At 41.3% G+C, this 26,622-nt stretch overlaps 2 protein-coding genes across 3 annotated transcripts in view; one reads left to right on the forward strand and one right to left on the reverse strand.

Moving 5' to 3' along the window:
* Window positions 1-8,216, reverse strand: part of cecr2 (CECR2 histone acetyl-lysine reader) — a 144,942-nt gene extending 136,726 nt beyond the window's left edge. For both annotated transcript variants that reach the window (XM_043709444.2, XM_043709441.2), the window contains exon 1: window positions 8,046-8,216. In XM_043709444.2, the coding sequence (XP_043565379.2) occupies window positions 8,046-8,186 (141 nt within the window). In that variant the 5' untranslated portion in view covers window positions 8,187-8,216. The remainder of the gene's footprint in view (window positions 1-8,045) is intronic.
* A 638-nt stretch (window positions 8,217-8,854) lies between these two features.
* ada2a (adenosine deaminase 2a) overlaps window positions 8,855-26,622 on the forward strand; it is a 62,052-nt gene continuing 44,284 nt past the window's right edge. The window contains exons 1-2 of the mRNA XM_087997251.1: window positions 8,855-9,883; window positions 22,928-23,150. Of these exons, the coding sequence (XP_087853377.1) occupies window positions 9,568-9,883; window positions 22,928-23,150 (539 nt within the window). The 5' untranslated portion in view covers window positions 8,855-9,567. The remainder of the gene's footprint in view (window positions 9,884-22,927; window positions 23,151-26,622) is intronic.

The raw sequence follows: 26,622 nt of genomic DNA on the forward strand, positions 1-26,622 counted from the left end.
TAACTAGTCCCACCTGCCTGCTCTTGGCCCATATCCCCCCAAACATTTCTTAATGTACTTACCTAAATTTCTTTTAAACATTGTAACTGTACCCGCATTCACTACGTCTACTGAAAGTTCCAAGATGGTAGCAGAGTAGGATGTTTCAGCTGAAGCTCATCCACTCTATCCATTCCTTTTTCTTGCTTTTTTCCTCTTATTTTATCCCCCTCTCTCCTTTCTTCTCAGCAACGCCCTGAACTCCTAGCCTCAGTGCAGACTTGGCGAGATGATCCCCCAGCAGTACTGCGTGGTAGTCTCAGCATGAACTTCCAAAATGGTCTCCTGACCTCAAGAATCTTGAGGTGAAACCTGGCACAGTCTGGAGTCAAGATGTAAACGTGTACTGGGCTGGAAGGACTGTTGTTCTGAACTTCTTGTTATTTCTCTATTTTCTAATTTATTGCTATAATCTGTAATGCTGGACTTTGCATTTCTTTATTTTTCTAGCTTAGTAATATCCGTCCTACAAAAAGGCAGCCAGAACTGGACATAGTACTCCAGAACAGGCCTCACCAATGTTTCGTACAACTTCAACATGACTTCCCAACTCTATAGGGAGAAAGTGAGGTCTGCAGATGCTGGAGATCAGAGCTGAAAATGTGTTGCTGGAAAAGCGCAGCAGGTCAGGCAGCATCCAGGGAACAGGAGAATTGACGTTTCGGGCATAAGCCCTTCTTCATTCCTGAAGAAGGGCTTATGCCCGAAACGTCGATTCTCCTGTTCCCTGGATGCTGCCTGACCTGCTGCGCTTTTCCAGCAACACATTTTCAGCTTCCCAACTCTATACTCAAAGGACTAAGCAACAAAGGCAAGTGTGCTAATGCCTTCTTAACCACTGCATCCATATGTAACACAAACTTCAAAGAACTATATACCTGAACCCAGAAGTGCCTCTGTTCTACAACATTACCAAAGGCCCTACTTTTAATTGTATAAATTCTGCCCCTGTTTAGCTTATCAAAATGCAAAACCTCACATTTATCCAAATTAAACTCCATGTGCCACTCCTCAACCCATCGGTCCAATTGATCAAGATCCCTTTTGTAATCTTAGATAACTTTTTTCATTCCCAATATACCACCAATTTTGGTGTCATCGCAAACTTACCATGCCTTTTATATTCTCATTTAAATTATTTACATAAATGACAAACAAAGGTTGACCCAGGACCAATTCCTGTGGAACACTGGTCACGGGTCTCCTGTCCAGAAAACAAACCCCAACCATCACTCTCTTCTCCTGCTTTTAAGCAAACTTTGCATCCAATTGGCAAGATCACCCCGAATCCCATATAATCTAACATTACTAATTAGTCTACCATGCGAATCTTGTCAAAAGCTTTACTAAAGTCCAATTATACAATGTGTACTGCTCTGCCCTCAACCTTCTTGATTACTTACTCAATCAAGTTTTGTGAGGTACAATTTCCCTCACACAAAACCAAGCTGACTACCCCTCATCCTTGCTTCTCCAAAATACATATAAATTCTATCTTTTCCCGCCACTGAAATCACAGGTCTATAGTTCCCAGGTTTCTCCTTACACCCCTTCTTTAACAAAGGTACAACATTAATCATCCAGCATCCCACCTGTAGTTGATCTTTGATCAACTTCTTTGATCTTTAAGGGGCCCCTACGCTCTCTCTTTCTCTCTCTCTCTCTCTCTCTCTCTGGTTGTCTCTTGCTCTTAATGTACTTGTAGAATATCTTTAGGTTATCCTTAGCCTTGGCAAATAAGGTTATCTCATATCCGCTCTTTGCCTTCCTGATCTTCCTCTTAAGAATGCCCTTATACTCTTTTGTACTGTTCAAGAGATTCATTTGAACCCAGTGGTCCAAATCTAAAATACAAAACCTTTTTACTCTTGACTAGAACCTCAGTATTTTTATTGTTACCATTCATTTTACTCTAATTCTACCAGCCTTACCTTTCACTCTAACAGGAACATATTGACTCTGAACTTTCAACACCACACTTTTGGAAAAAAAAGCTTCCCACAAAAAATGCTGGAAAACTCAGCAGCTCTGGCATCTTCCAGGGACCAGAGACAATAAGATCAATAAGATATAGGTGCAGTTCTAAAGAATTGCCTCTTTATCTCTGTGGTGAGAAACAGAGATAAGGTTTTAAGTGCACCATAATTCTTCTTCAGATCTATTCTGAAGAAAGTCATACTGCACTCAAAACAAAATGTTAACTGCTTCTCACTCCACAGATGTTGCCAGACCTCAGAGTCAGAATCATACAGACATACAGCATGGAATCAGACCCTTCGGTCCAACATGTCCATGCTGACCAGAGATCCCAATCTAGTCCCACCTGCGAGCACTTGGCCCATATCCCTCCAAACCCTTCCTATTCATATAACCATCCAGATGTCTTTTAAATGTTGCAATTGTGCTAGCCTCCACCACTTCCTCTGGCAGTTCATTCCATACATGTACCACCCTCTATGTGAAAACGTTGTCCCTTATATATCTTTTATATCTTTCCCCCTCACCCTAAACCTATGCCCTCTAGCTCTGAACTCCCCCATCCCAGGGAAAAGACTTTATCTATTTATCGTATCCATGCTCTTCACAATTTTGTAAACCTCTAATATCACCTCTCAGCCTCTGACGCTCCAGGGAAAACAGCCCTAGCCAATTCAATCTCTCCCGATAGCTCAAATCCTCCAACCCCAGCAACATCCTTGTAAACCTTTTCTGAACCCTTTCAAGTTTCACAACATCTTTCCGATACGAAGGAGACCAGAATTGCACAGAATATTCCAACAGCGGCCTAACCAATGTCGTGTACAGCCGCAACATGACCTCCTAACTCCTGTATTCAACACTCTGACCAATAAAGGAAAGCATACCAAATGCCTTCTTCACTATCCTATCTACCTGTGGCTCCACTTTCAAGGAGCCATGAACCTGCATTCCAAGGTCTCTTTGTTCAGCAACACTCCATAGGACCTTACCATTAAGTGTATAAGTCCTGCTAAGATTTGCTTTCCAAAATGCAGCACCTTACATTTATCCGAATTAAATTCCATCTGCCACTTCTCAGCCCATTGGCCCATCTCATCAAGATCCCATTGTAATCTGAGATAACTTTCATCGCTGTCCACTACACCTCCAACTTTGGTGTCATCTGCAAACTTACTAACTGTACCTCTTATGCTCATATCCAAATCATTTATAAAAAAACTGTTGAAAAGTAGTGGACCCAGCACCGATACTTGTGGCATTCGTGGGCGGCATGGTGGCACAGTGGTTAGCACTGCTGCCTCACAGCGCCAGAGACCCGGGTTCAATTCCCAACTAAGGCAACTGACTGTGTGGAGTTTGCACATTCTCTCCGTGTCTGCGTAGGTTTCCTCCGGGTGCTCCGGTTTCCTCCCACAGTCCAAAGATGTGCAGTTCAGGTGAATTGGCCACGCTAAATTGCCCGTAGTGTTAGGTAAAGGGGTAAATGTAGGGAAATGGGTGGGTTACGCTTCGGCGGGTCGGTGTGGACTTGTTGGGCCGAAGGGCCTGTTTCCACACTGTAAGTAATCTAATCTAATCTAATCTAATCAACTCCACTGGTCACAGGCCTCCAGTCTGAAAAACAACCCTCCATTAATACCCTGTCTTCTACCTTTGAGCCAGTAGCATATCCAAATGGCTAGTTCGCCCTATATTCCACGAGATGTGGATGACAATGGAATAGTGGAGGTTAGATTGTTGCATTGACTGGTGAAACCATCGAGGGCCGAAGGGCCTGTACTGTGCTGTAATATTCTATGTTCTATGTAACCTTGCTAACCAGTCTCCCATGGGGAACCTGGTCAAACACCTTACTGAAGTCCATGTAGATCACATCTACTGCTCTGCCCTCATCCATCCTCTTTGCTACTCCTTCGAAAAACTCAATCAAGTTTGTGAGACAAGATTTCCCACGGACAAAGCGATGTTGACTATCCCTAATCAGTCCTTGCCTTTCCAAAGACATGTACATCCTGTCCCTCAGGATTCCCTCCCACAACTTGCCCACCACCGATCTCAGGCTCACTGGTCTATAGTTCCCTGGCTTGTCCTTACCACCTTTTGTAAACAGTGGCACCATGCTAGCCAACCTCCAGTCTTCCAGCACTCACCTATGACTATCAATGATACAAATATCTCAGTAAGAGGCCCTGCAATCACTTCCCTAGCTTCCCACAGAGTTCTAGGGTACACCTGATCAGGTCCTGGTGATTTATCCACATTATGCATTTCAAGACATCCAGCGCTTCCTCCTCTGAGATATTGACATTTTCCAAGATGTCACTATCTATTTCCCTACATTCTATATCTTCCATGTCCTTTTCCACAGTAAATACTGATGCAAAATACTCGTTTAGTATCTCCTCTATCTCCTGCGGCTCCACACAAAGGCTGCCTTGCTGACCTTGCAGCTAAACCTACTGAGTTTATCCAGCATTCTCTGTGTGTATTAAAAATTCTTTGCGTTTGAATCTTTCCTCTATTCTGAAGAAGTCATCAGCCTGAAAGTGTAACAATTTCTCTCCACAAATGCTGCCTGACCTCCTGCATTATCAGCACTGTTTTTCAGAATTCCATCATCCATATTATTGTGTTTTTATAGAAGACAAATGTTTCTATAAAATATGTAAAGTAATGACTTTTAATAAATAATTTTAGTGATCGCTTTCTAGCTAGAGATGAATACATCCCCATGAATACAAAAATGTAACTAACAGCTGACCTGTTTAGCTTAAAATTTAATAGACAATGGTAGCTATCTATTTTACAGATGAGTAGCATTAACCTTAATTTCCTCAAAAGCAAATGTACAGATTAAAATACAGTGATAGCATTAGATAATAGACACTAAATTATGAGGTCGACATACAGGTAGTCATGCTAAAGCAATAAATGCGATTATTCTACAATAATGTCTTTGGCTTTGCATTAAAACATTTTGCTAATTTATATAATGAAAAATACAAATTAAAGTGCTCACAAAAAGAATATGGATACGTATCTATATCAGGTCGAGAGCAAAAAGTATGTTCTGAAAGATCTAAGAATTTACTCTGCTTTCTCTCCAAGTGCTGAGTTCCTCCAGCAATTTCAGCTCCTGTCATATAAAATACAATTCTTTTTCTTCAGTTTATAAAGATTCAAATATGCTAAGAATATATCTGTGCTTTTTACTACATTTTTCAACAGACTAAGCTGGGATTTCAATGGGATGAGAATTATTACAAGCTTTCAAAGCACATGGTCTAACTCAGCCTTAAAGCTGCCACCAAGCATTCAGGAAATAGCTCTACAAGCAACAATATATTCAAAAAAAGGTGCATATTTATCTATTTCAGTCTTTCAACTGCAGCACTTTAGCTGGAATGTGTTTCGCTACCAGACAAACCCATAATATACCTCCTTTTTCATGACTGGTTTTAAATAATTAAGCATTTTAGCTTTATGTAACTAAGAAATTACTTTTGCAGCTATATCTCTCATACATATTTTCCCCATTCTTCCCTGAAGGTACTGAATCATATTCGTCGACAGCTCAATGAATGCCATGCACCATCTGATGTTTTGTCTAACTAGGCATTCACATATATATGACCAAAGCCAGATCCTGTTTTCACTACACATTGAAATACTACCATTTAAGTACTGAAGTCCATTGTAACTGAAGTCAGGTTACTCAGCAGAAAGCCAGGAATTGAACTTATGCTCTTTCTAGACACCATAGTAGTTTTACACATATTTACTATTTCTGCCACTGGCAACAAGAGTTTTGAATCAAAAGTAACTATTTCACAAATAATCTACTTTGTACTAGGCATGCAGTCTCTAAATTGCATAATCAATGACTAGCTGAATGTGAATAACTGACAGGTTTAAAACAAAGATACAGCCATCTGCTAAATGTAAGAGAATTACATCACAATCAACATATATTGTACAACTGTGTCATCCGATTTCACAATGGTATCACTTCACAGCCAGAAAAATAAAGGTAATCTAGAAACACCATTTAAATTGCATTGATAAATGCCACATGTGCTGTACAAATGCAAGTTGAGGAGTAGGAAGGGTTTATGGAATAAGAATTCCCTGTGTAGTTGGTGCCACTCAATGAGGTAAAGCACCAGTACCAGATTGTTTATGGATTGAGAAAACTCTGGAGAAATTGATGTAACTAACCACCCGCCCCCCTCCCAAACTGAGATTTACCTGGTAAAATAGGCTGTTACCAATAACAAGTGAAATGAACATCAACTTCAACAGAAGATTATCCAAACCACACGCCAACTGTAACCAAAGCGTATGTATTCAGCCAAAATAAAATCGCTACCAAGGACAGCAACAAGGTTGAAAACCAAACTGTGAAATCAAAATGAACACGCATAAAAATAGCAATTTCATTAGGCCCACAAGCAAAACAATTTGAAGAGTGCCAGGATACAGTCTGTTGTTGAGGTGCAGATAGGTAGATTATTTAAAGAAAGCACGGGAAAACAAACAAACCAATGAATAGATTTCGGGGGGAGGGGTGGCAGAAAAAGAAGGGCAGCAGGAGGTTAAAAGGTAAAATGCCCTTAAAGATAAAATGGAAGTGGTCACTCCATCTTAGGAGTGGGCGCTCGGTCCCTATCAACATGTTAACGAATTTCTAGAATGTTCTTCATATATTACAAAGAATGCAGCGTACTTTCAACTGCAACTCTATAATCGAGGAAATAAACAACTTGTTGCATTTCAGTGAAAGAAAAACAAACTTAATCTTCAAAATACACTGAGAACATACGTAGTTCAGCGATGGTTGGCTGACACATTGAGACCCACAAAGATAGCACGAGAGAATTTTGATCCGGGTTGTATTCTACCAGAAGTATAAACTCAGTTTTAAAAAGCTACAGAACACGCCTCACACAAAACGTATACTGTTTTCTACGTTTAAAACAACACAAACCACCAACACAATTCAGAGACTTGGTTTCTCGATTGCAACTTCATACATACAAAAGTCATCGTATTTGGATTTTAAACACCTTTAAACAAAAACCTCTCCCGGAATCAGAGCAAACATTCGTTGTGAATTTAGCCTTTCAACTCCCCTCCCTCCCTGAGAAACAACTTTAAACAACAGGCTCGCCGAACAAAAAACAACAACGGGAGAAAGGGGATAGATATCGGAAAGAACAGGGTGAATAATTGTGTTTGTTAAATTTTACTTAAAAACCGAATGATTCTGAATTTCGTTTCCCACTCGGATTGAAGAACATTAACGAACGTGCTGTTTTCTTTTTAAGATCTATATGTCAGAATTCGAATTTAACATTGTCTAAGTAAGTTTAGTTCGTTACACTTGTATTTTATCAACAGTGGCGAAATAGACCGAAATACTCTACGCCTCGCCTTTGAATGAAGCTATTCGCGAAGCGCAGTTAAGCTGATGTTGACTCCGTTTTGTTAAAATGTACATTTTTAAAGTAATTGGGCATATTTTGATCTTCGGGTATGTTTTACTTTGGAAAAAAATGTAGTTTAAAAGGGTAATCTGTTAACTTTGTTAGCAGCATGTGGCTCTTCTTTCTCCTAACAATGCCATGGGTATGATGGATGTGTGGCAGAGCAGATCATGAAGAACAGCAGCACCTTATCGGGAGACACGCTCCTTCTTTACTAAAGAAACACACCATGTCTTCCCCCTTCCAAATCTGGGAGATACCAACTTTATTAAACTTTTTTTAAAAAAAAGACAAGCGTTTTTATACAAAAAAGGGTAAACAACGATGATTAAAGTCCACACCAGTCTATCGGTGAGTGCAATCGAGCGCTTTTAGAACCACAATAGAATTGAGCCAGCAGCTGGGAGGCGAGATTGACATCCTGCATCCACATGATTACTAACTTTGAATTCTTTGAAATGACAGGGGCTTCGAGAGGCAACTTAATCATTTACAGGAAAGAAAAGTCTCATAACTCATTGAAGGGAAAAATAGAATTACCTCAATTTCGAAGTCTGGGAGCCCAAATGCTGTCCTGAATAAAGAGCAAAAGTGTGCGATGGCGGGTACTTCCCACCAAGAACGAATTTCTTCTACCGAAACGGTCGAAGATGTACATTCCTCGAACATTTTAAATGGCATCAAATAAACCCCTTTCCTCACATAAGATAGTTTTCCTCGAACTTGGTTTCCTTGTGTTAATTTCCACCCCCCCAGCCTCCTTCGCCTCCTCCCCCCCACCCTCCCCAACACCAGACCCCCTCTGCTTCCAGTCTCCTAATGCCGGTTGGTGTAAGGAATGTGCTGGGTGTTAAGTGTGTGCGCTGCCTGCCATTGCCAGCCTGTTCCTCTCCTCACTCTCCTTCCTTCCTTCCTTCCTTCTTTCCTTCCCTCCCTCTCCCTCTCTCAGTGCAGGCGTGCGTGTGTAATCCTGGAACAATCTCGCAGCCCCATTCTCAGCGAGGAACAGATGGCCGGACAACAACAGGGGAGTACTCCAATTTCTCAACACGCCGGAGGGAGACCAGGACACACTGAGCCACTCAACGCCCGGCGCATCGCTTCACCGAAACCGCCTCCGACGCTTCAGCACTGCTGTAGAGAACAGCCACCGCCGGACTGAAGCCGAAGCGATGCGGCGGCCGGGGCTGTTGAGCGGCAGCTGCCGGGCTCGGAGCTTGGACACCCCCGCGGGGAAATGGAATGGCTCGCTTCCACCGACAGGAAGTGACGCACCCGTCTCCTGGGTACCAGCCAATGGGCTAAGCCGTGCTATCCTGGGGGAGGGGGCGGAGAGAAGCGCCTGCACACATTGTGCACACCCCGGGGGTTTTAATGTCGCGTTCTTTAATGAGGCTGGCCTGTGGAGTTTGAGGATGGGATAGCAGGGGGAAAACATTGATTAACGGAGCTGTTCTTTAGTCTCCTTCTTCTCCCCGTTAGGTCCTTGCATTCTAGATTTAGTGTCGAGATCCTGATCTTCAACTGTTGGCGGAGTGCGCGCGCGTTTATGCTGGATCACCCAACGTTCCATTCCCAGGATCTCTGCGTTCTAAACGGTTGTCGTCCAGGAGCTCACCCTCGGGCTGAGGCCCTGCTTGTTCCCCAAGACATCTCCATCTCCATCCCGTCCCCTGGGGAAAGGGCCAGTGACATGGTGCACCGCCCGGCCATTTCTACACTGCAGCCTGCCAAAACATCCACTCCCTTTTACTTCCTTGTTTAATTATGTTCAGTGCGCTCAGCTTCTCGTTCTCACCCCCTTTTGAAAAAGTTATCACTGCCCAGTGATCAGCAGAGAAATGACTGCTAAAGTCATCATTTTGTCATCGGCATTAGGACACAGAAGTGACCTTTTTAAATAGGGTGTACGCGTTTCCTGCGTTAAATAACGGTCGAGTTAACTTCAGGTGTCCCCTTAAAGGGAAGTACGAGTCACTCGCAGAAGCGAAAGTTGCACGTTTCGACTTCTCAGTTCTCGCTAACGTTTGAATATTGTACACAACCGTGTGGCCTTTTGAAAATGAAGGCACCACGTTTCAGAAAAGAGGCAGCTGTGTTTTTCTTTTTCTTTTGTTTGCTTGCTGTGTGTCAAACCTTTCCAACCCCGGCCGACCGAGATACTTTGATGATACTGGAACAGTTCCAATTTACAGGCGGTAATCTCCTCACGACTGAAAAAGAACTGCAGGTTAATTATATACTTAAGAAAATCAAAGGAAAGGAGATAATGGAAGGAATGAAAACTGGTAAATTTGCCCCAGCCATGCACTTTTTCAGAGCAAAAGAATTAATTGAACAAAGTCCAGTTTTTAACATTATACAGATGATGCCTAAAGGTAAGCATGATATGAGGTTTATTAATCGACTGATGTACTGGGTTGCGGATATTTTGGAAAACTGAATGGGTGTTTTAAAATTTCAAATTAAGGTAAAATGACCACTTTATATCAAATGATACCCGTTTTGGTGAGTGGTTGGATTAAATGTTGTGTGACTCTTGGTAAGGATATCACGAATCCGGAGGTGTACTGCAACGATCAAGGGATTGGGGAGAAAGTACGTATCAAAGTTTTAGTTTGTGCTATTAATGCGAGGTAAATTAGAAGGCATCAATGAGGGTACGTAACACATTTGTATTATTTTTTTTGTGAATCTCCCACGGTGCGAAGTCGGAGAATGTCTTAAGTACAGTATTCCATGTAATATGAGGTGTTGGTGTATTTCCTTTTTTTAGAATGAAAGGTAACGCTCCGCATTCTTGACAGGCCGGTTCAGTGAGAGTGCAAAAGGTTGTAGATGACTCCGATTTTCTCCCTTTATGGATTTGTAGATGATATGAAATTGATGAAAATGAGTTGGAACGTTATTTTGTATATGTATGTAGAGCTAAGAAGTGACTTTCTGAAATATAGAAACTTTTGTATTTTGTATTAAACTTAAATCAATTTACTTAACTTTTCTGTGATGTAACCTGCAGTATAGAAATAAAAGCGAATTCATGCGACCAGGGTTGAGCGGGGTCAATTATGCAAAGAACAACCTATCAACATGTGCTTGCGTAAATACGTTTTTGACTAGTTCTTGAATTATTCTGTGTAAATGAAGTGACAGTGCTATGTGCAAAACTTTTCATTTTAATCAACTTTTTTTGATCTGTAGTGACAGTGCATGTGAAAAATCAAGATATCCATCTGAGCACACTTAGTTATTTTTAAATCCGCAGGTTTATGGAAATAAAACAAGAGTTAATGTTTCTAATTCACTTTGAATCCAATAATACCATAGGTAGGTGGAGGTGGGGGTAATGGTGATATCTCGGAGAAGAGGGTGGGAAGGAAGGTGGATAGGTTGTGAGGGAGGTGCCAAGTTGGAAGTTTGGAACTGGGATAAGGTGGTGGAGGGGAAATGAGGAAACTGGTGAAATCCCCATTGATGCCATGGGGTTGGAGGCACTCTTCCTCCAGATGTCGGGTGGTTAAGGTGTGGCGATGGAGTCAGCTCGGCACCTGCATGTGCTTAGTGGGTGGGGGGTGAATGTTGAAGTGTTCAGTCACGGGGCAGTGGGATTGGTTGGTGCAGGTGTCCCGGAGATGTTCTCTGAAGCTCTCTGCAAGTAGGTGTCCTGTCTCCCCTGCACTTCCACACGTCATTTCTTGTGTCTGTTGCTCCCGGTGCAGTCTCCTCTGCATCGGGGAGACAGGACGCCAACTTGCAGATTGTTTCAGAGAACATCTCTGGGACATCCGCACCAACCAATTCCGCCGCCCTGTGGCTGAATACTTCAACTACCCCTCCCATTCTGCCAAGGACAGGCAGGTCCTGGGCCGCCTCCATCACCACATCCTAACCACCCAATGCCTGGAGGAAGAATGCCTCATCTTCCGCCTTGGGACTCTCCAACTACATGGCATCAATATAGATTTCACCAGTTTCCTCATTTCCCCTCCTCTCCCACCTTATCCCAGTTCCAACCTTCCAACTCAGCACTGCCGTCATAACCTGTCCTACCTGTCCATCTTCCTTCTCACATATCTGCCCCTCCTTTCTGACCTATCACCTTTACCCCCACCTCTATCTACTTATCGCACTCTCAGCTACCTTCCACCCCAGCACACCCCTCACCCCCCAAACCCCAGTCATTTATCTGTCCACCCTCTCAGCCCTCAAGCCTCATTCTTGTACAAAAAGTCGATTCTCCTGCTTCTCGGATGCTGCCTTTTTGAGTTCCCCCCTGTTGACTTATCTCCAGCATCTGCAGTCCTCACTTTCACCACTTTGAATTCTCCTGTTTTCTCTCCACAGATGCCTGTCCTGCTGAGTTTCTCCTGCAATTTCTACCTTTTTTTGTTTCAGATCCCCATTTCGTTTTATTTCTAAATCTGTCGGGGATTATTATTTAAGTTAATGGTAATCCAAACTTTAAGGCTAAATCCTCTAAGATTTCATAAAGTAATTTCCTGAGTAGAATTAAATTGCATCAGTAGTTATGTGTTCTCCCCAAATTAAATGTTTTAATTTCATTTCTAATTTGAGGGAGTCTGCCATGAATGTTTATATGTTGCACAGATATCGCAAAATTAATTAAGCAAACACTTAACTGAAACGTCCAAGATTTGATTACTTTGCTTCTCACATAGATTCTGTTATTGGTTAATGTGTCAGATGCTTTCATTCCATAGATTTTATTATAATATAGCTCACCATCTGCCAAGTATTAATATTAATAACAATATTTTTAAAACAGGAAGTGAGATTGATGACTACAATTGGACACACAATTTGTATGGGGATATAGAACCATCCTGAAAACTCTTGCAGTTTGTTTTACTTTATTTCGTTAGTAGGGACTGTCTTAATGTCTAATAATTTAGCATTTTGCTTTGTGAAAAATAATTTTGGCATGAATAGAACTAGCAAATAACAGAAAATTATACCTGGCTTGGAATTCATCTCAAAATGATCGATAAACTGAAATAATCTATACCAAAGGTGTCCAGCCCCTCTTTCTCTGGTTATTTAATTGTGGAGTACTCTTGACTACATGTGTGTTTTTTTTGCTTTTAGTTAGAAGCAAATGGAATTTGATTTGGCTCCTATTATTGGGCTTATCAGCTCCTGGCCTTGTTTAGATAATCAAATGCAGATCTTTGACCCATATGAGTAGGAGCACCAAAATAAAAATGGTCAATTAAAGTATACTTATGAGTGTATCAGTGTACACGTTTGTTTTAACGTACATCCTCCCTGCCTAATACTTAATAAAATAAAAATACAAAGTAAAATGGCTCTGGAAGTAGAAAGAGAAAGAAAGGTTTAGGGTGAGTGGGGTAAGATATAAAAGAGACCTAAGGGGCAACTTTTTCACACAGAGGGTAGTACGGGTATGGAATGAGCTGCCAGAGGAAGTGGTGGAGGCTGGTACAATTGCAACATGTAAAAGGCATTTGGATGGGTATATGAATAGGAAGGGTTTGGAGGGATATGGGCCGGGTGCTGGTAGGTGGGACTAGATTGGGTTGGGATATCTGGTTGGCATGGATGTGTTGGACCAAAGGATCTGTATCCATGCTGTACATCTCTATGAATCTAGCCTTTTTTTTCACGTTGTTTCTTGTACTTAATACCTATTGTTGTCAAATCAAAGTGCCATGGTTGCATAGACTCTGCTGCAGTGATAGTATTTTGAGCCAGAAGGCCTGGGTTCGAGTCTCACTTGTTCCAGACGTGTGCAATAACATATCTGAACAGGCTGATTAGACAATAGTTTTTTTTCTTGCACAGACTCTGATCATCAGTTTTGTGTCTAGCCTTGCATTGGTTACCTTCCCTCTTCTAATCAAGATTTAAAGAGGCTACAACATGAAGAACAATTGTGAAAACTCACTTAAAAGGTTTCACGGGGTCCAGCTAAACTAATTCTAACAAATCAATTCTGCATTTGGCAGCACCAAGCCTTTTGCTATTCAGCTTGAGTTTTTGCAATTCTAAGCACCCTTCTAATATGTCTAACACCAAGACTTGAAATTCTTCAGCGATGACGAGTAATTGACCTGGCGTCTCTGGTTTTTGGTCCATCTTTGCCTTGCTGTAATTCCATTTAAATGACCATGGGGATATCAAAACAGCTTATCTTCCAATTCAACATAAACATTACTGAGAGCTGCTAAAATGGAACAACTTGTCTTTGTTTTTCATGTCTGTAAGACATCTCAAAGCACTTCATTTCCAATGAGTTACATAGAAGTGTAATCGTTTCTTAGATAGCCTGGTGGTCAATTTCTACAAAATAAGGTTCCATAGAGAGGAATTTTAAGTTATTGCTATTTTTCCTTGAGAGTTAGAATTCCTTGCTCATATAGATGAAAAGGTATGGTGTCAGTTTAATATCTCCTCTGCATTACAAACAATTTCAACTGTGAAGCAGTCTGTCAGTACTATATTGAAATGTTAGCATAAATTGTGCTCAAACCCTGAGGTGAGGTTTGAATTCTAGTTTTAATTTGGAGACAAGAACTAACTAAAAACCCCAAATGATGAAGCTACATACAAATATAATATGTCACACATAGATAAGAGTAAGAATCACAGTTTCGTACTTTGTGATGTAATTTTTTTCCACGGAGAACACTGGATAAAATAGCTAGTCTTTAAAAGCATTGTACATTCATAAAACTTAGTTTCAGTTTGTATTTTTTTATCTTTTTCTTCTAAATCTATTATTTTTCCTACCTCTAGTAGATACTAGAGAGCAAACAGGCTGTTAGCATGGAATAAGATAATCTCATTAAAGTTGAGATTGCAGCATCCTACTTTCTGTCTGAAGTTCCCTGGAAGCTTCCCTAAATTTCTTCTGGTCCATCTGAAGAAGACAGCTCCCATCGATGACTGCTGTCTGACTCTGAACACTTTGTTGATAGGGGCTGGTGGTAGTTTACAGTGTCAATCTTCATTTAAATCCTTTCAGCCAGTGGACTTGGAGCAGCAACCCTTGAAATCATAGTGATGGTCCCCTTGCCCACCTTCTGATGGTTAGCTTGTTGTTCTTTCTGAAGGCAAAACTTGTTATTTTTCTAAACATTGCACAGAAATAGGGTACATATGATGACAGATAAATCTTTGACATCAATTTGATAGAATCTCATGACCTCTGTGATTCTGATGATTTTTTGTGACCTTTTGAGTTTATTTCTAAGAAATTTGGCAAGCTAGTTACTGCTGCAACAGCAGGTAAGTGAGATCTTAGTGTGTAGTGTAAATATTAGGAAAATTCAGATTTTAAAAGGTTCCCTGTTTCCCTACTGCGATCTGGCTTCAACTTTGAAACTCTTGTCCCCACACTGCTTTTTCCTCAGAGCTCCCTTTTATTGTGGTTGAGGGGGTCCTTGGCTGTGTCCATCTACCTGCACTTCTCTCTCACCTCCTCCCCCCTTCCTCCCAATAGGGTTCACCTTCCACCCCACCAGAAATGTAGGATCTTCTAAACTTGTAAGCACTGGAGTTTAGAGCTGAAAAATGTATTGCTGGAAAAGCGCAGCAGGTCAGGCAGCATCAAAGGAGCAGGAGAATCGACGTTTTGGGTATAAGCCCTTCTTCAGGAATGAGGAGGGTGTGCCAAGCAGGCTAAGATAAAAGGTAGGGAGGAGGGACTTGGGGAAAGGGCGTTGGGAATGCGATAGGTGGAGGGAGGTTAAGGTGAGGGTGATAGGCCGGAGAGGGGTTGGGGGCGGAGAGGTCGGGAAGAAGATTGCAGGTCAAGAAGGCGGTGCTGAGTCCGAGGGTTGGGACTGAGACAAGGTGGGGGGAGGGGAAATGAGGAAGGTGGAGACATCTACATTCATCCCTTGTGGTTGGAGGGATCCTAAGCGGAAGATGACGCGCTCTTCCCCCAGCCGTCATGTTGCCATGGTCTGGCGATGGAGGAGGCCAAGGACCTGCATGTCCTTGGCAGAGTGGGAGGGGGAGTTAAAGTGTTCAGCCACGGGACGGTTGGGTTGGTTGGTCCGGGTGTCCCAGAAGTGTTCTCTGAAATGTTCCGCAAGTAGGCGGCCTGTCTCCCCAGTATAGAGGAGACCACATCGGGTGCAGCGGATGCAGTAAATGATGTGTGTGGCGGTGCAGGTTAATTTGTGACGGATATGGAAGGATCCCTTGGGGCCTTGGAGGGAAGTGAGGGGGGAGGTGTGGGCGCAAGTTTTGCATTTCTTGCGGTTGCAGGGGAAGGTGCCGGGAGTGGGGGTTGGGTTGGTGGGGGGTGTGGACCTGACAAGGGAGTCACGGAGGGAGTGGTCTTTCTGGAACGCTGATAGGGGAGGGGAGGGAAATATATCCTTGGTGTTGGGGTCTGTTTGGAGGTGGCTGAAATGACGAAGGATGATACGATGTATCTGGAGTTGGTGGGGTGGTAGGTGAGGACCAGTGGGTTCTGTCCTGGTGGCGATTGGAGGGGCGGGGTTCGAAGGCGGAGGAGCGGGAAGTGGAGGAGATGCGGTGGAGAGCGTTGTCAACTACGTCTGAGGGGAAATTGCGGTCTTTGAAGAAGGAGGCCATCTGTGTTGTTCGGTATTGGAACTGGTCCTCCTGGGAGCAGATGCGGCGGAGGCGAAGGAATTGGGAATATGGAATGGCGTTTTTACAGCGCGCAGGGTGGGAGGAGGTGTAATCTGGGCAGCTGTGGGAGTCAGTCGGTTTATAATAAACGTCCTTGTTGAGTTGGTCGTCCATGATAGAAATGGAGAGGTCTAGGAAGGGGAGGGAGGAGTCTAAGATGGTCCAGGTAAATTTGAGGTCTGGGTGGAAGGTGTTAATAAAGTGGATGAACTGTTCGGCCTCCTTGTGGGAGCATGAGGTAGCGCCGATACAGTCATCGATGTAGTGGAGGAAAAGGTGGGGGGTAGTGCCAGTGTAGCTGGGGAAGATGGACTGTTCCACATATCCGACGAAGAGGCAGGCATAGCTGGGGCCCATGCAGGTGCCCATGGCTACTCCTTTGGTTTGGAGGAAGTGGGAGGATTGGAAAGAGAAGTTGTTCAAAGTGAGGACCAGTTCAAGAGTAAGTAGTGACTTGAATCAAACAGAATATCATCATCGTGGAGAGAATGTTTCCTATTATGGGAGAATCCAGAATTAGGGATTGCTATTTTAAACCTAGGATTCTACATAGAACATAGAAAAATAAAGCGCAGTACAGGCCCTTTGGCCCTCGATGTTGCGCCGATCCAAGCCCACCTAACCTACACTAGCCCACTATCCTCCATATGCCTATCCAATGCCCGTTTAAATGCCCATAAAGAGGGAGAGTCCACCACTGCTACTGGCAGGGCATTCCATGAACTCACAACTCGCTGAGTAAAGAATCTACCCCTAACATCTGTCCTATACCTACCACCCCTTAATTTAAAGCTATGCCCCCTCGTAATAGCTGACTCGTAATAGCAGCACTTCTTCCAGAAGCAGGGACAAGAATCTCATAGGAGTCAAGGCAATCTGGGCTTTGAGATTTGAGGCAGAATCACTTGAGAAGTATGGTAAGGCCTTTCTCGAAATCTCCATGGCAGTCCCCAACCTATCCATGCAAGTGGCCAGACTCATTGTGCTGCAGCAGCATCTGGGCAATGAAAGCCATTGCATCCTATCTGCCACTTCGTTTCTTCCTGTGCATGTGGATGAACTCCCTTAATGCTGGCACCACAGGGTTATTGTAGTAAGTGTAAGAGATCAGCCAGGTGGACCTCATAGAATATGAGTTCCCTGATTGTGGTTGTTAATCTTGTCCAATCATGGAGCCCTGTCTCACAGACATAAATGGGAGTGTCAAGACTTTCTAAGACTCTGAGGAAGCTGAATCAGTGTCAAGTGCACATGCAAATAAAGGGTGACTTGGTGATGGGATACCGGCCTCTGGAATTATTCCAGTGGTGATGAGAGAAAAGCACACTCCTGAAAACATTCATTGCAACAGTCCTCTTTGAGTGGAGGTAAGCATTTCTGGTATTATGCTGTCATTTGGAAGCTTGATTTGTTCGATCCGCCCTTCGAAGACTGGGCACAGTATGTGGAAAGAATTTTTTTTTTGCCAGGCAAATGACATTGGGGCAGCTTAAAAGCCATGAGTAATTCTCCTGACAGCTTGTGGACCTGCAGCTTTTTCAGTTATTAGGAGCCTAGCTTTCCCTGAGGCACCAGATATGAAAACCTTTCAAGAGTTAACAGATTTAGTTAAGCAATATTAAGATGCCAAACCTCGTCTAATTCTGAGATGCTATTGGTTTTCCTCTGCAAGACAAGAACCAGGGGAATCTGTAATTGGATGCTTGATTAGGTTAAGAGAACTGACAGGGGCATGTGACTTTGGTTGAACCATTAATGAGATGCTGAGAGACTGTTTGGCATGTGGGATTAATGATGTAACCATGCAAAAGCACCTTCTCGCTGAAGCCCAACTCGACTTCAAACAGGTACTGTAATTGGCTTTACCATCTGGCAAGTGGAGCGTATGAGTTGCAAAGTATTCTGATGGAGGTGAACACCTTTGCCAGTCTGAGCTTGGGGAACACTACTTTGCAAAGGCAATTGCATAGCCTCACTCAGGAGGCGTTGGCCTAGTGGTATTATTGCTGGAGTGTCAACCCAAAGACCCAAATAATATCTGATGGCAGATGGTGGAATTTAAATTCCACATAAATATCTGGAATTAGGAGTCTAATGGTGACCATTAATCCATTGTCAATTATCAGAAAAACCCATCAGGTTCACTAATGTCCTTTAGGGAAGGAAACTGCCATCCTTACCTGATCTGGCCTATGTGTGACTCCAGACCCACAATAATTTGGTTGACTCTTAACTGCCCTCTGAACATTTAGGCACGGGCAATAAATGCTGCCTGGTCAGCAATGCCCTCATCCCATGAATGAATATTGGAAAATAAAAGATAGATTTTGAACAGAAGGATTCAACATCAGCCCACAACAAAGCCCCAAAACAAATTCAAATCCTGAATTTTCTTCAGGATACTTAACCCACTGTAGTTGCTGCTGGTAAGTGGACTTGAGACAGCAAAAGAATCACTCTAGACATAAATGGAGTAAAGGAACTCATAGGCCGTTATCCATGCCCTAGAAAGTCCATTTACACCTGGGTTTGGAGCAGTCAAATTGCTTAGCCGCATCCAAATCAGAACCAATCAAAATAAACGTCAAGTCAAATGGTCACCTGGTTCTAATGGAGCTTAATACCAGCGCAGTTGTTTGTGATTGCAGAATCAATCTTTGACAAAATTCGCTCTGGACTCCCAACCTTTAAATTTGTGCAAGACCTCGGCTAGACTGAGAACCTATACCGGAGGATCTTTACAGATTAAGAGTACAAGTTGGATTGATGGGTCTGTTTCTGTGCTATATTACTTTATGTCTCTGATTCTATTACTTCTGGTCTGGTCTGTTATGAGAAGCAGCTGGTTCAGTTACCACTGATTGTAGTAAAAGGCTCGGGGCGAAATTGGTTGAGAAAGGTTCACCTAGATTGTTAGTCCTGGTGCAGTAAGATGAACAGTGGTGGGGTGCCCTGATAAGTGAATAGGCTGCAGAGAGGGCTTGCAAGGTTAGTGAAGTTTGAAACTAGGCGAGGGAAGATGTTACAGACAACAGTGAGAGCAGTAAAGTGTGAGTCTTGTTGGGAAGTGGGTGCAGTAGCAGAGAGTGATTGAGTGCATTGTAACAGTTGACTCAGTGGTTAGTGCTGCTGCTCCACAGCGCCAGGGATTGCATTCAGTTCCACCCTCTGGTGACTGTCTATGTGGAGTTTGCACATTTTATCTATGCGTGGATTTCCTCCCACAGTCCAAAAGTTGTGCAATTTAGGTGGATTGGCCATGCTAAATTGCCCCATATTATCCAGGGATGTGTAGGTTGGGGTGGATAAGCTGTGGGAAATGCAAGGTTACAGGAATTGGGTAGGGAGATGTATCTGGGTGGGATGATTTTCAGAGGGTTAGTGTGGACTCGATGGATCAAATGGCCTGCTTCCACACTGGGGATTCTATGATTTAAGATAGAGTGGCATTTAACCTAGCACAGTGGAGAAAGGTGATAGATCCTCTTGCCTTTCCTCTGCATTGTGGAGACAGCACTGAGCGTCTGGTATAGTTGTGGTCTTCTCTACCAGTTCACTGGGAAGAAGACTCTTTTGACCCAACCCCTTGAGCAGGGCCTCCAGGTCCCTGTTGGAGAACCGCAGTGCTATCAACTCCTTCTCCGGCAACTTATGGAAATATCCTTGATCAAACAGGGCAGCTTCAGAATGCTAGTGTTCATCCACGTGCACTGTAGGTGCGAGGAGAAAGCACTAGCTTTCGGAGCACTGCAACTACCTGATAAATGAGCGGTGCTCTAAAAGCTAGTGTTTCCAAATAAACCTGTTGGACCATAACCTGGTGTGTGATTTTTAACTTTGTCCACCCCAATCCAACTTTGGCACCTCCAAGTCGTTGAGAAGTATGGTAAGGTGCTAAAATAATTTATTGGACTGTCTATAATTACTCAATGTTTTACTCTCTTGGAACACCCTGTTAAGTATGGTGTCCTCTATAAATGAACAAATTTAATGAAAGCAGCCTGTTCCCAATCAGATAAATGATCACTGTTCTGTAGAATTGGTCTTCTGTTTATACTTACCTGTGATCGCTGTGATGCCCTTTCGGATATGATATCATTGCATTCAGTGTTCATATCAGCCTAAGATTTATCCAGTTTATATTGATAAATAAGGGTGGTAATTATCATGCAGCTGCCCAATTTTCACTTTTTAAAATGCCAAAAGCATGAGTTCCTTTTGAGTATTGATGTAAACCAGGCCTCTGTGAGGGGCCAGGGTCTTGATAACTGCGAGTATTGCGAGTAAAAGCTGAGTGCATTGTAATCCAAATTTTTGTCTGGCGACAGTATTCTAGTATTCATTCATTTCTGTCCTGACTGCCACTTACACCCATCAGTACTGATTCTTGCTTCACATGAGGACCTTCTTGGGCAGGAAAGAATCCACAAAACAAAACAAGTAAGTGCTGAAATGGCTTGCATATTAGCCACTGTATTTATATATCAGATTAAGTAGATGGAGGATGGATGCCCAGGTTAAATTCCTGATCTGCAGTTAGCTATCCTCATCCAAGACAGACATTGATGTCAATATTCGCTGGTTAGCAGTGTTTTTTTAAAGAGAAAAACAAATACTTGTCCTCTGAATTGCTATCTCTTAACTCCTGGCATATATGAATGTTGAGCAAGGATGGTGACTGGATTCAGCTTTGATGTCAAATAGCTTCAGGGAATTGCAGACTATTATCTGGTCATTTACTGTAGGGTTGCTATGACTGATGAACTGGGATCTGCTGTGAATCAGCAATTTTAGAAGAAATGGAGTCAGTATCAGTAATGGGTAATGTGACCATGCAATATTTGATGCATGTGTGTGTACATATCTCAGGTATGAAATAAAATAAGCACTTCTTAATTGCCCAGCAGTATATAGAGTAACTCCAGTCTGTCAGAGGATGTGAATTTGTTTACAAAATGAATCTCCAGTGCAAATCATAATTCAAAGTTTATAAAAGATAAACAGATTCCTTATTTTTGTATCTTTGGGAATAAGATAAAAACTAAGACTGCAATATTGAACTTAAACAAGATGTTCGGTACAGTTGGTGCTTTGAGTTTTAGACCAGCGTTACAGGAAGACTGTGGAAAGCATTTGTTCTCCTTTTGAATATTATGATGAGGTGCATAATTGCAGATTATTTCTGATGAGAAAGTGCAATATTTAAAATTGCAAAGAATTAAACAGGTTTCAAAAAAATAATCTTGACACGGATGGCTCACTGAAGATTCTTCACATAATCAATTGTTGAAGCAGATTCCATAAGTTTTTCTGAAAACTTTAAAATGCAAACTTGGAATAGACAAAATTGTATAAATGAGGAGATGGGGAAATGAGGGAGTCAGGTGACAATGTTGTTAGGTTAGACAGTTAATGTTGAGAGAGACAAATGCACCATATCACCTATTCTCATATCCTGTCAACTTAGCAAATATCAAAATCCTTGGACAATTAAAATAATTTTTTGTTTGAATTTATTTCTTTCCTCCTATTCCAGAAAGTATTAATCTGTTACTAGTCTATGATTCCTGAAGTGTTCTGACTGTATTTTTTTTCTGTTCAAGTAATTTGTCCAAGTAGTGGATCATTTGACGTAGGCAGGATAATATTAAAGACCAGTTAATGACTGAACAAGTCCTATTTAAAGCAGCATTTCCTGGATAAAGATTGCGATTGAAATGAGAATGCTGACTGAATCTTTCTTTCTTGAGCCAAGTGACATTCAGGGTTTCTTGTGTGATCCACCAACCAAACTAGCTGACTCAGTGCAGATGAAGGATCTATTTCCTGCTTTGTACAGTTCTATCATACTGAGAGAGATATTTAAATATAGATCTTTATTGTCTTTGATGATTCTAAAGTCTGTCTATATTCAGCATCTGGCAATTAAGTTACTGAAACAGTGATGCAACTTGTAAAGCTGTCATTTTGTACACAAACCACATGAATAAATAAAACATGTCAGAGTTTTTGAAATAGTTTCTCAATTCAAGTTTGAAGAATGACCTCGTTCTCAAGTTGTGGAACTTTGTGGTTGCATCCAGCTTGCAGACTTCAAAGTCCTTGATACTTCAAGGGTATCATTGTTTCTGTATGATCACTGAATTGGTGGTGCACTTGTCTCATTGCTCACTTTACTAATCTGTTTTGGATGAAAAAAAGTTTGTGACAATCTCATTTTTGGTAACATAAAGCACCATCTGTATAGCCAAAATATTTGATTGCACTTTGCACTATCACCACTCGATTGTATTTTCACTCAACGTATGTTTCTGAAGTTGGAAGCTTGCCTTGAGTAGTTTTATTTATCCATTGTTGGTTGGGATTGTCTTAAAAACTTATTGTCACTTTTGGGATTCTCCCATTTTGAAATAAAAATTGCAGAGTACAACATCATTTCACTATATCAAGAAGATTAGGTGATTCAGTGTTGGGATTTCTTCCAAGTATCAAGATGCTTAATGTTACCCAGCAGAAGAAGTAATCACAGTGGGGTAGGCTGTATTAGCATTTTCTCACCATTTCCTCAACATCTTTGTGAATTAAATTTCAACCGAACTGGATCTGGAAGATATGTATTGACAGCCATGAAAGTCTTCAGTCGAATCGGTTAATTATGAAGTAAACATTGTTGTCTTTGTATTATCTATAAATATCAGATCTGCAATTTGACTATTTTAATGGTGTTTTAGACCATGAACTTTATTAAAATGCTACTGGTTTTGTTTCTTCAGGTGCTGGTTTACATCTCCATGAATATGCCTTATTGAGTGTTGACTGGCTTGTGAAGAATGCCACTTATTTGCCTAATTGTTACATTTGTTTCACACCTGTGGGAGGTGTCCGGTTTCATTATTTCCACAGAATGCAACAGAGAAAAATGGTGAACTGCTCAGAATGGGTTTTGCTTGAGCAATACAGAAAGCAAATTCAAAATGTCACAGAATTTGATAACAGGTACGCATTATTCAATTTTAAATGGAATCATTTGGCTTGAGCGTTGTATTATTTTCCTAGTTATCCCTGCTTCTGCAAAAAGAGATGACTTATATTGGTATATGCTTCCATGGAGGGGTGGTGTAGGGGTGTGACACTACTGGCCTGGTAATCCAGTTTAATATGTTGGGGACAGGGATTCAAACAAAAGAGGCCCTTGTGGTGCAGTCCTTGCATCCTGGGCCAGGAGTTCGATTCCCACCTGCTCCAGATGTGTGTCTTAACTGTCTGAACAGGATGCTTAGAAATGTCTATGCTTTCATGGATTATAGATATTCTCATAACACCTTATCCAAATGGCCATTTCTTATGTTTGCACCTTGACTGTTACTGTTTGCTGGTTATAGTCTAGGTCAAATTTGACATTATCCAGTATGGATGTTCATTTTGCAACAAAGAGCACTGGATAGGAATCAGGAGTAAAAACAATGGCAAAGTTTCTGCTGCTGTGGTTGCCATGGATAAATTCAGTTAATTCATTTTAAATGATGATGTTACATGGTCTTGCCTTATGTGATAACTGGGCTCCATCAGGGGGCTAAAGGTTTAGCCTCTTCTGACCGGACCAAATGATGTTGCATCACTTCTGGCAAAACCATATTGTCAAGTGGTGTTTCCAAACTCTGAGGTATAATCTGAATTATCTCACTGAAAGAAGCACTATTATACAAATGAATATTAAGGACAAAGAATTATAATTCAGGCTCCAGAAATTTCAGTTACACAACCTCTGCAAAGCTACATTATTCCAAGTTCAATACAGTGATAGATTAGAATGCATATGTAGAATAATTTATTGTACAAGTCACCCCACCCAGTTATATTGAATTCACATGTAAACCAAAACAGCAGCAGTAAGCTACTTGACAGTGAAGAATATCTCATCCAATGCTGATATTGTCTCCTTGCATCTCAATCCTCTGCCTGCCTCCCCAGTTTCCAAATGTGTGGTGCTAGGTGTAATTGAATAGGAATAGCAATTTAAACTGGAGATGATCCCACCACCTTCACCAATAACACAGCAACCTCTTCCAAACCTGGAAGTCAACTGCAGTGTCACAACTTGTGGAAAGTCAAGGAGAGCATTTGAGGAACCAGCAGTCTATACTGATGTTGTTCTAACTTGGCAATGTGGGAGAAATATAACCTTGGATTTTAAATGGTTAACTTTTTGAAAGATGTGGGCATTTCTGGCTGGGCCAGCATATATGGCCCAAGCCTAATTGTTTTTGAAGTGGTGATGAATGACTTCATGTCCTGCTGTAAACCACACGGTGCATGTAGGTAAACCAGCAGTGTTGTTAGCAAAGGAGTTTCAGGATTTTGAAATGGTTTCATATTCCTAATTCACTGAATTTACAATTGTCATTGTCATTAACAAATTCTTTGGTCTTGCCCTTCTTTACTTTTGAACTCCTGTACAGCAGCATTTTCCATTCATCTGACTCTGACCTCATTTGATTCACCGTTTCCTTTGTTCCTTTCAGTGCTACAGTTATCTAAACCTTTCACAATTCTTGCTAACGTGAACCTCCGCTTTGTATCCTCTCTCCCCATCTTCATCCTCTAGTCATCTTTCCTAATTCTTCTAACTCGTCTAATTCTTCTTCTAACCATTAATGTTAGTTTTAAGTTGTCAGCTTGTCTTAGTTGTAGCAATCTCACTTCAGCAGGCCATGAAATCAAGCCTCTATCCTGGATTTAAGCCCTGAATCTATGACACTGTAGTAGTACTTGGGAAATGCATTATTGTTGGTGATGCAAACTTCCAGATGAGATATTAAACCAATGCCTTGTCTGCCTGCTGAGGCAGAAATAAAATATACCAAGGTGCTGCTCGAGAATGAGAGAACTCTCCTGCTAAATATCCTTATCACTCTCCCTCTTTCAGTGAAGATATTAACTTCTATTGTTATGTACAATTTAGCAGCCAAGTTTTACCTACAGAAAGCAATTACTTGATTTAAAAAGTCAAAAATCATGCTACCTGAGGAAGAAGCAGGTTCCAAAAGCATGTGGTTTCAAATAAACTGATGTCATGTGATTTTTGACTTTGTCTCCCAGTCTAATACCATCACCTCCACATCATGATTTCAAAAATATTTACTTAGTCTGCAATGTTTTGAGATATTCTGAAAACATGAAAACTATGTTTATTTCAATGTATTTCATTCTACCTTTCAGCATGTGAAATATAATTCTGCTAAATTAAAGGTGAGATAAATAAAGATGTACCTACCATTTTATTTCATTCATTACTTTTGAAATAGTTCCTGTTGGTGTGTTGACACACATGCTGCTTATTGCATGCAGAATGTTAATGGTCATTGAATGGACATCTGATTAATCTGTAGTTTTGGTGGAGTTTGTGGTTGAAGACTTGTATTATTGCACAGGATACCAAAATAACTCTACTCTTTGAATTGTACTATGGAATCGGTTACAGTTCCCTGAGCAGGTAGCTGTGCCAACTCGTGTTTTTTAATGCGTTAACTAAAAAATGGGTCCTCCATTTCAGTATTGCACTAGAATATCAGTCCTGATTGTATATGTTAACTGCATACTAAGTTTTAAAGTTTCAATTTTTAAAATTAGTTCAAGTTCCCCTGTAATTCCCATCAAGTCACATTTGAAAAGAAAGAACAAACACAATTTTATCCATTAGCTTCATATTTTCTGGTAGTAGTTGAGTGTAAGCAAATCATTATTTTGTGTGTTTTAGGAATCTGAAACATTGTATGCAGTCATAGTAAAAGTGTTTTATAAAATCATTTTTGGCTCGTAATTGCATTACATATCCATTAGATAACATAGTGCACTGAGGTTAATATATCACATTTTGTACATGAATGTATTGCTCTACTACTGTTAGGAAAGAGAGTTCGTTTTTATTGTTGAAGGTAGACTAAAAACACTCTGAGATAGACTATTTACAAGTTTCTAATTGTTATTACCTGTAATTCATTGCCTAAAACTCTTTGCAGCTTAGTGGATAAATGTGTAATTTGGTCTACTACAAGATCTTATGATAAGTGAACTTGAAGATTAGTTCCTTTTTTCTACTTCTGTTAGCAACAACAGTGTTGGGTGCCAGAGAGATGAAGAAAGGTGGTCAGCATGACCATTTCAAATCACCATCCCCATCCAAGCCTTCAGAAAGTCTGTTCTGGAGAGAATCCTGAGCCCTTCCCAGTCAGTGGAGAACTCTTGATATCAAAAAACTTAAAATAAAACCTCAAAAAAAGACTTCAATCAAGTAATAATGTAAAATATGCATTTAAATTAGGACATGATAAAGGATTTGTAAATTTGCTTTAATGTTTTCACTTTTCTCAGAACTGAAAATAATAATCAAAGATGGCAGCAGCTGTAAACCTTTCGGGGTGGTGCGTTGTATTTAAAATAATAATTTCATAATTTCATCTATGGTTAT

This window comes from Chiloscyllium plagiosum, unplaced genomic scaffold, assembly GCF_037043375.1.
Source record: "Chiloscyllium plagiosum isolate Xiang-an unplaced genomic scaffold, Cpla_swu_hap1 HiC_scaffold_19, whole genome shotgun sequence".
In the NCBI taxonomy this organism is placed as follows: domain Eukaryota; kingdom Metazoa; phylum Chordata; class Chondrichthyes; order Orectolobiformes; family Hemiscylliidae; genus Chiloscyllium; species Chiloscyllium plagiosum.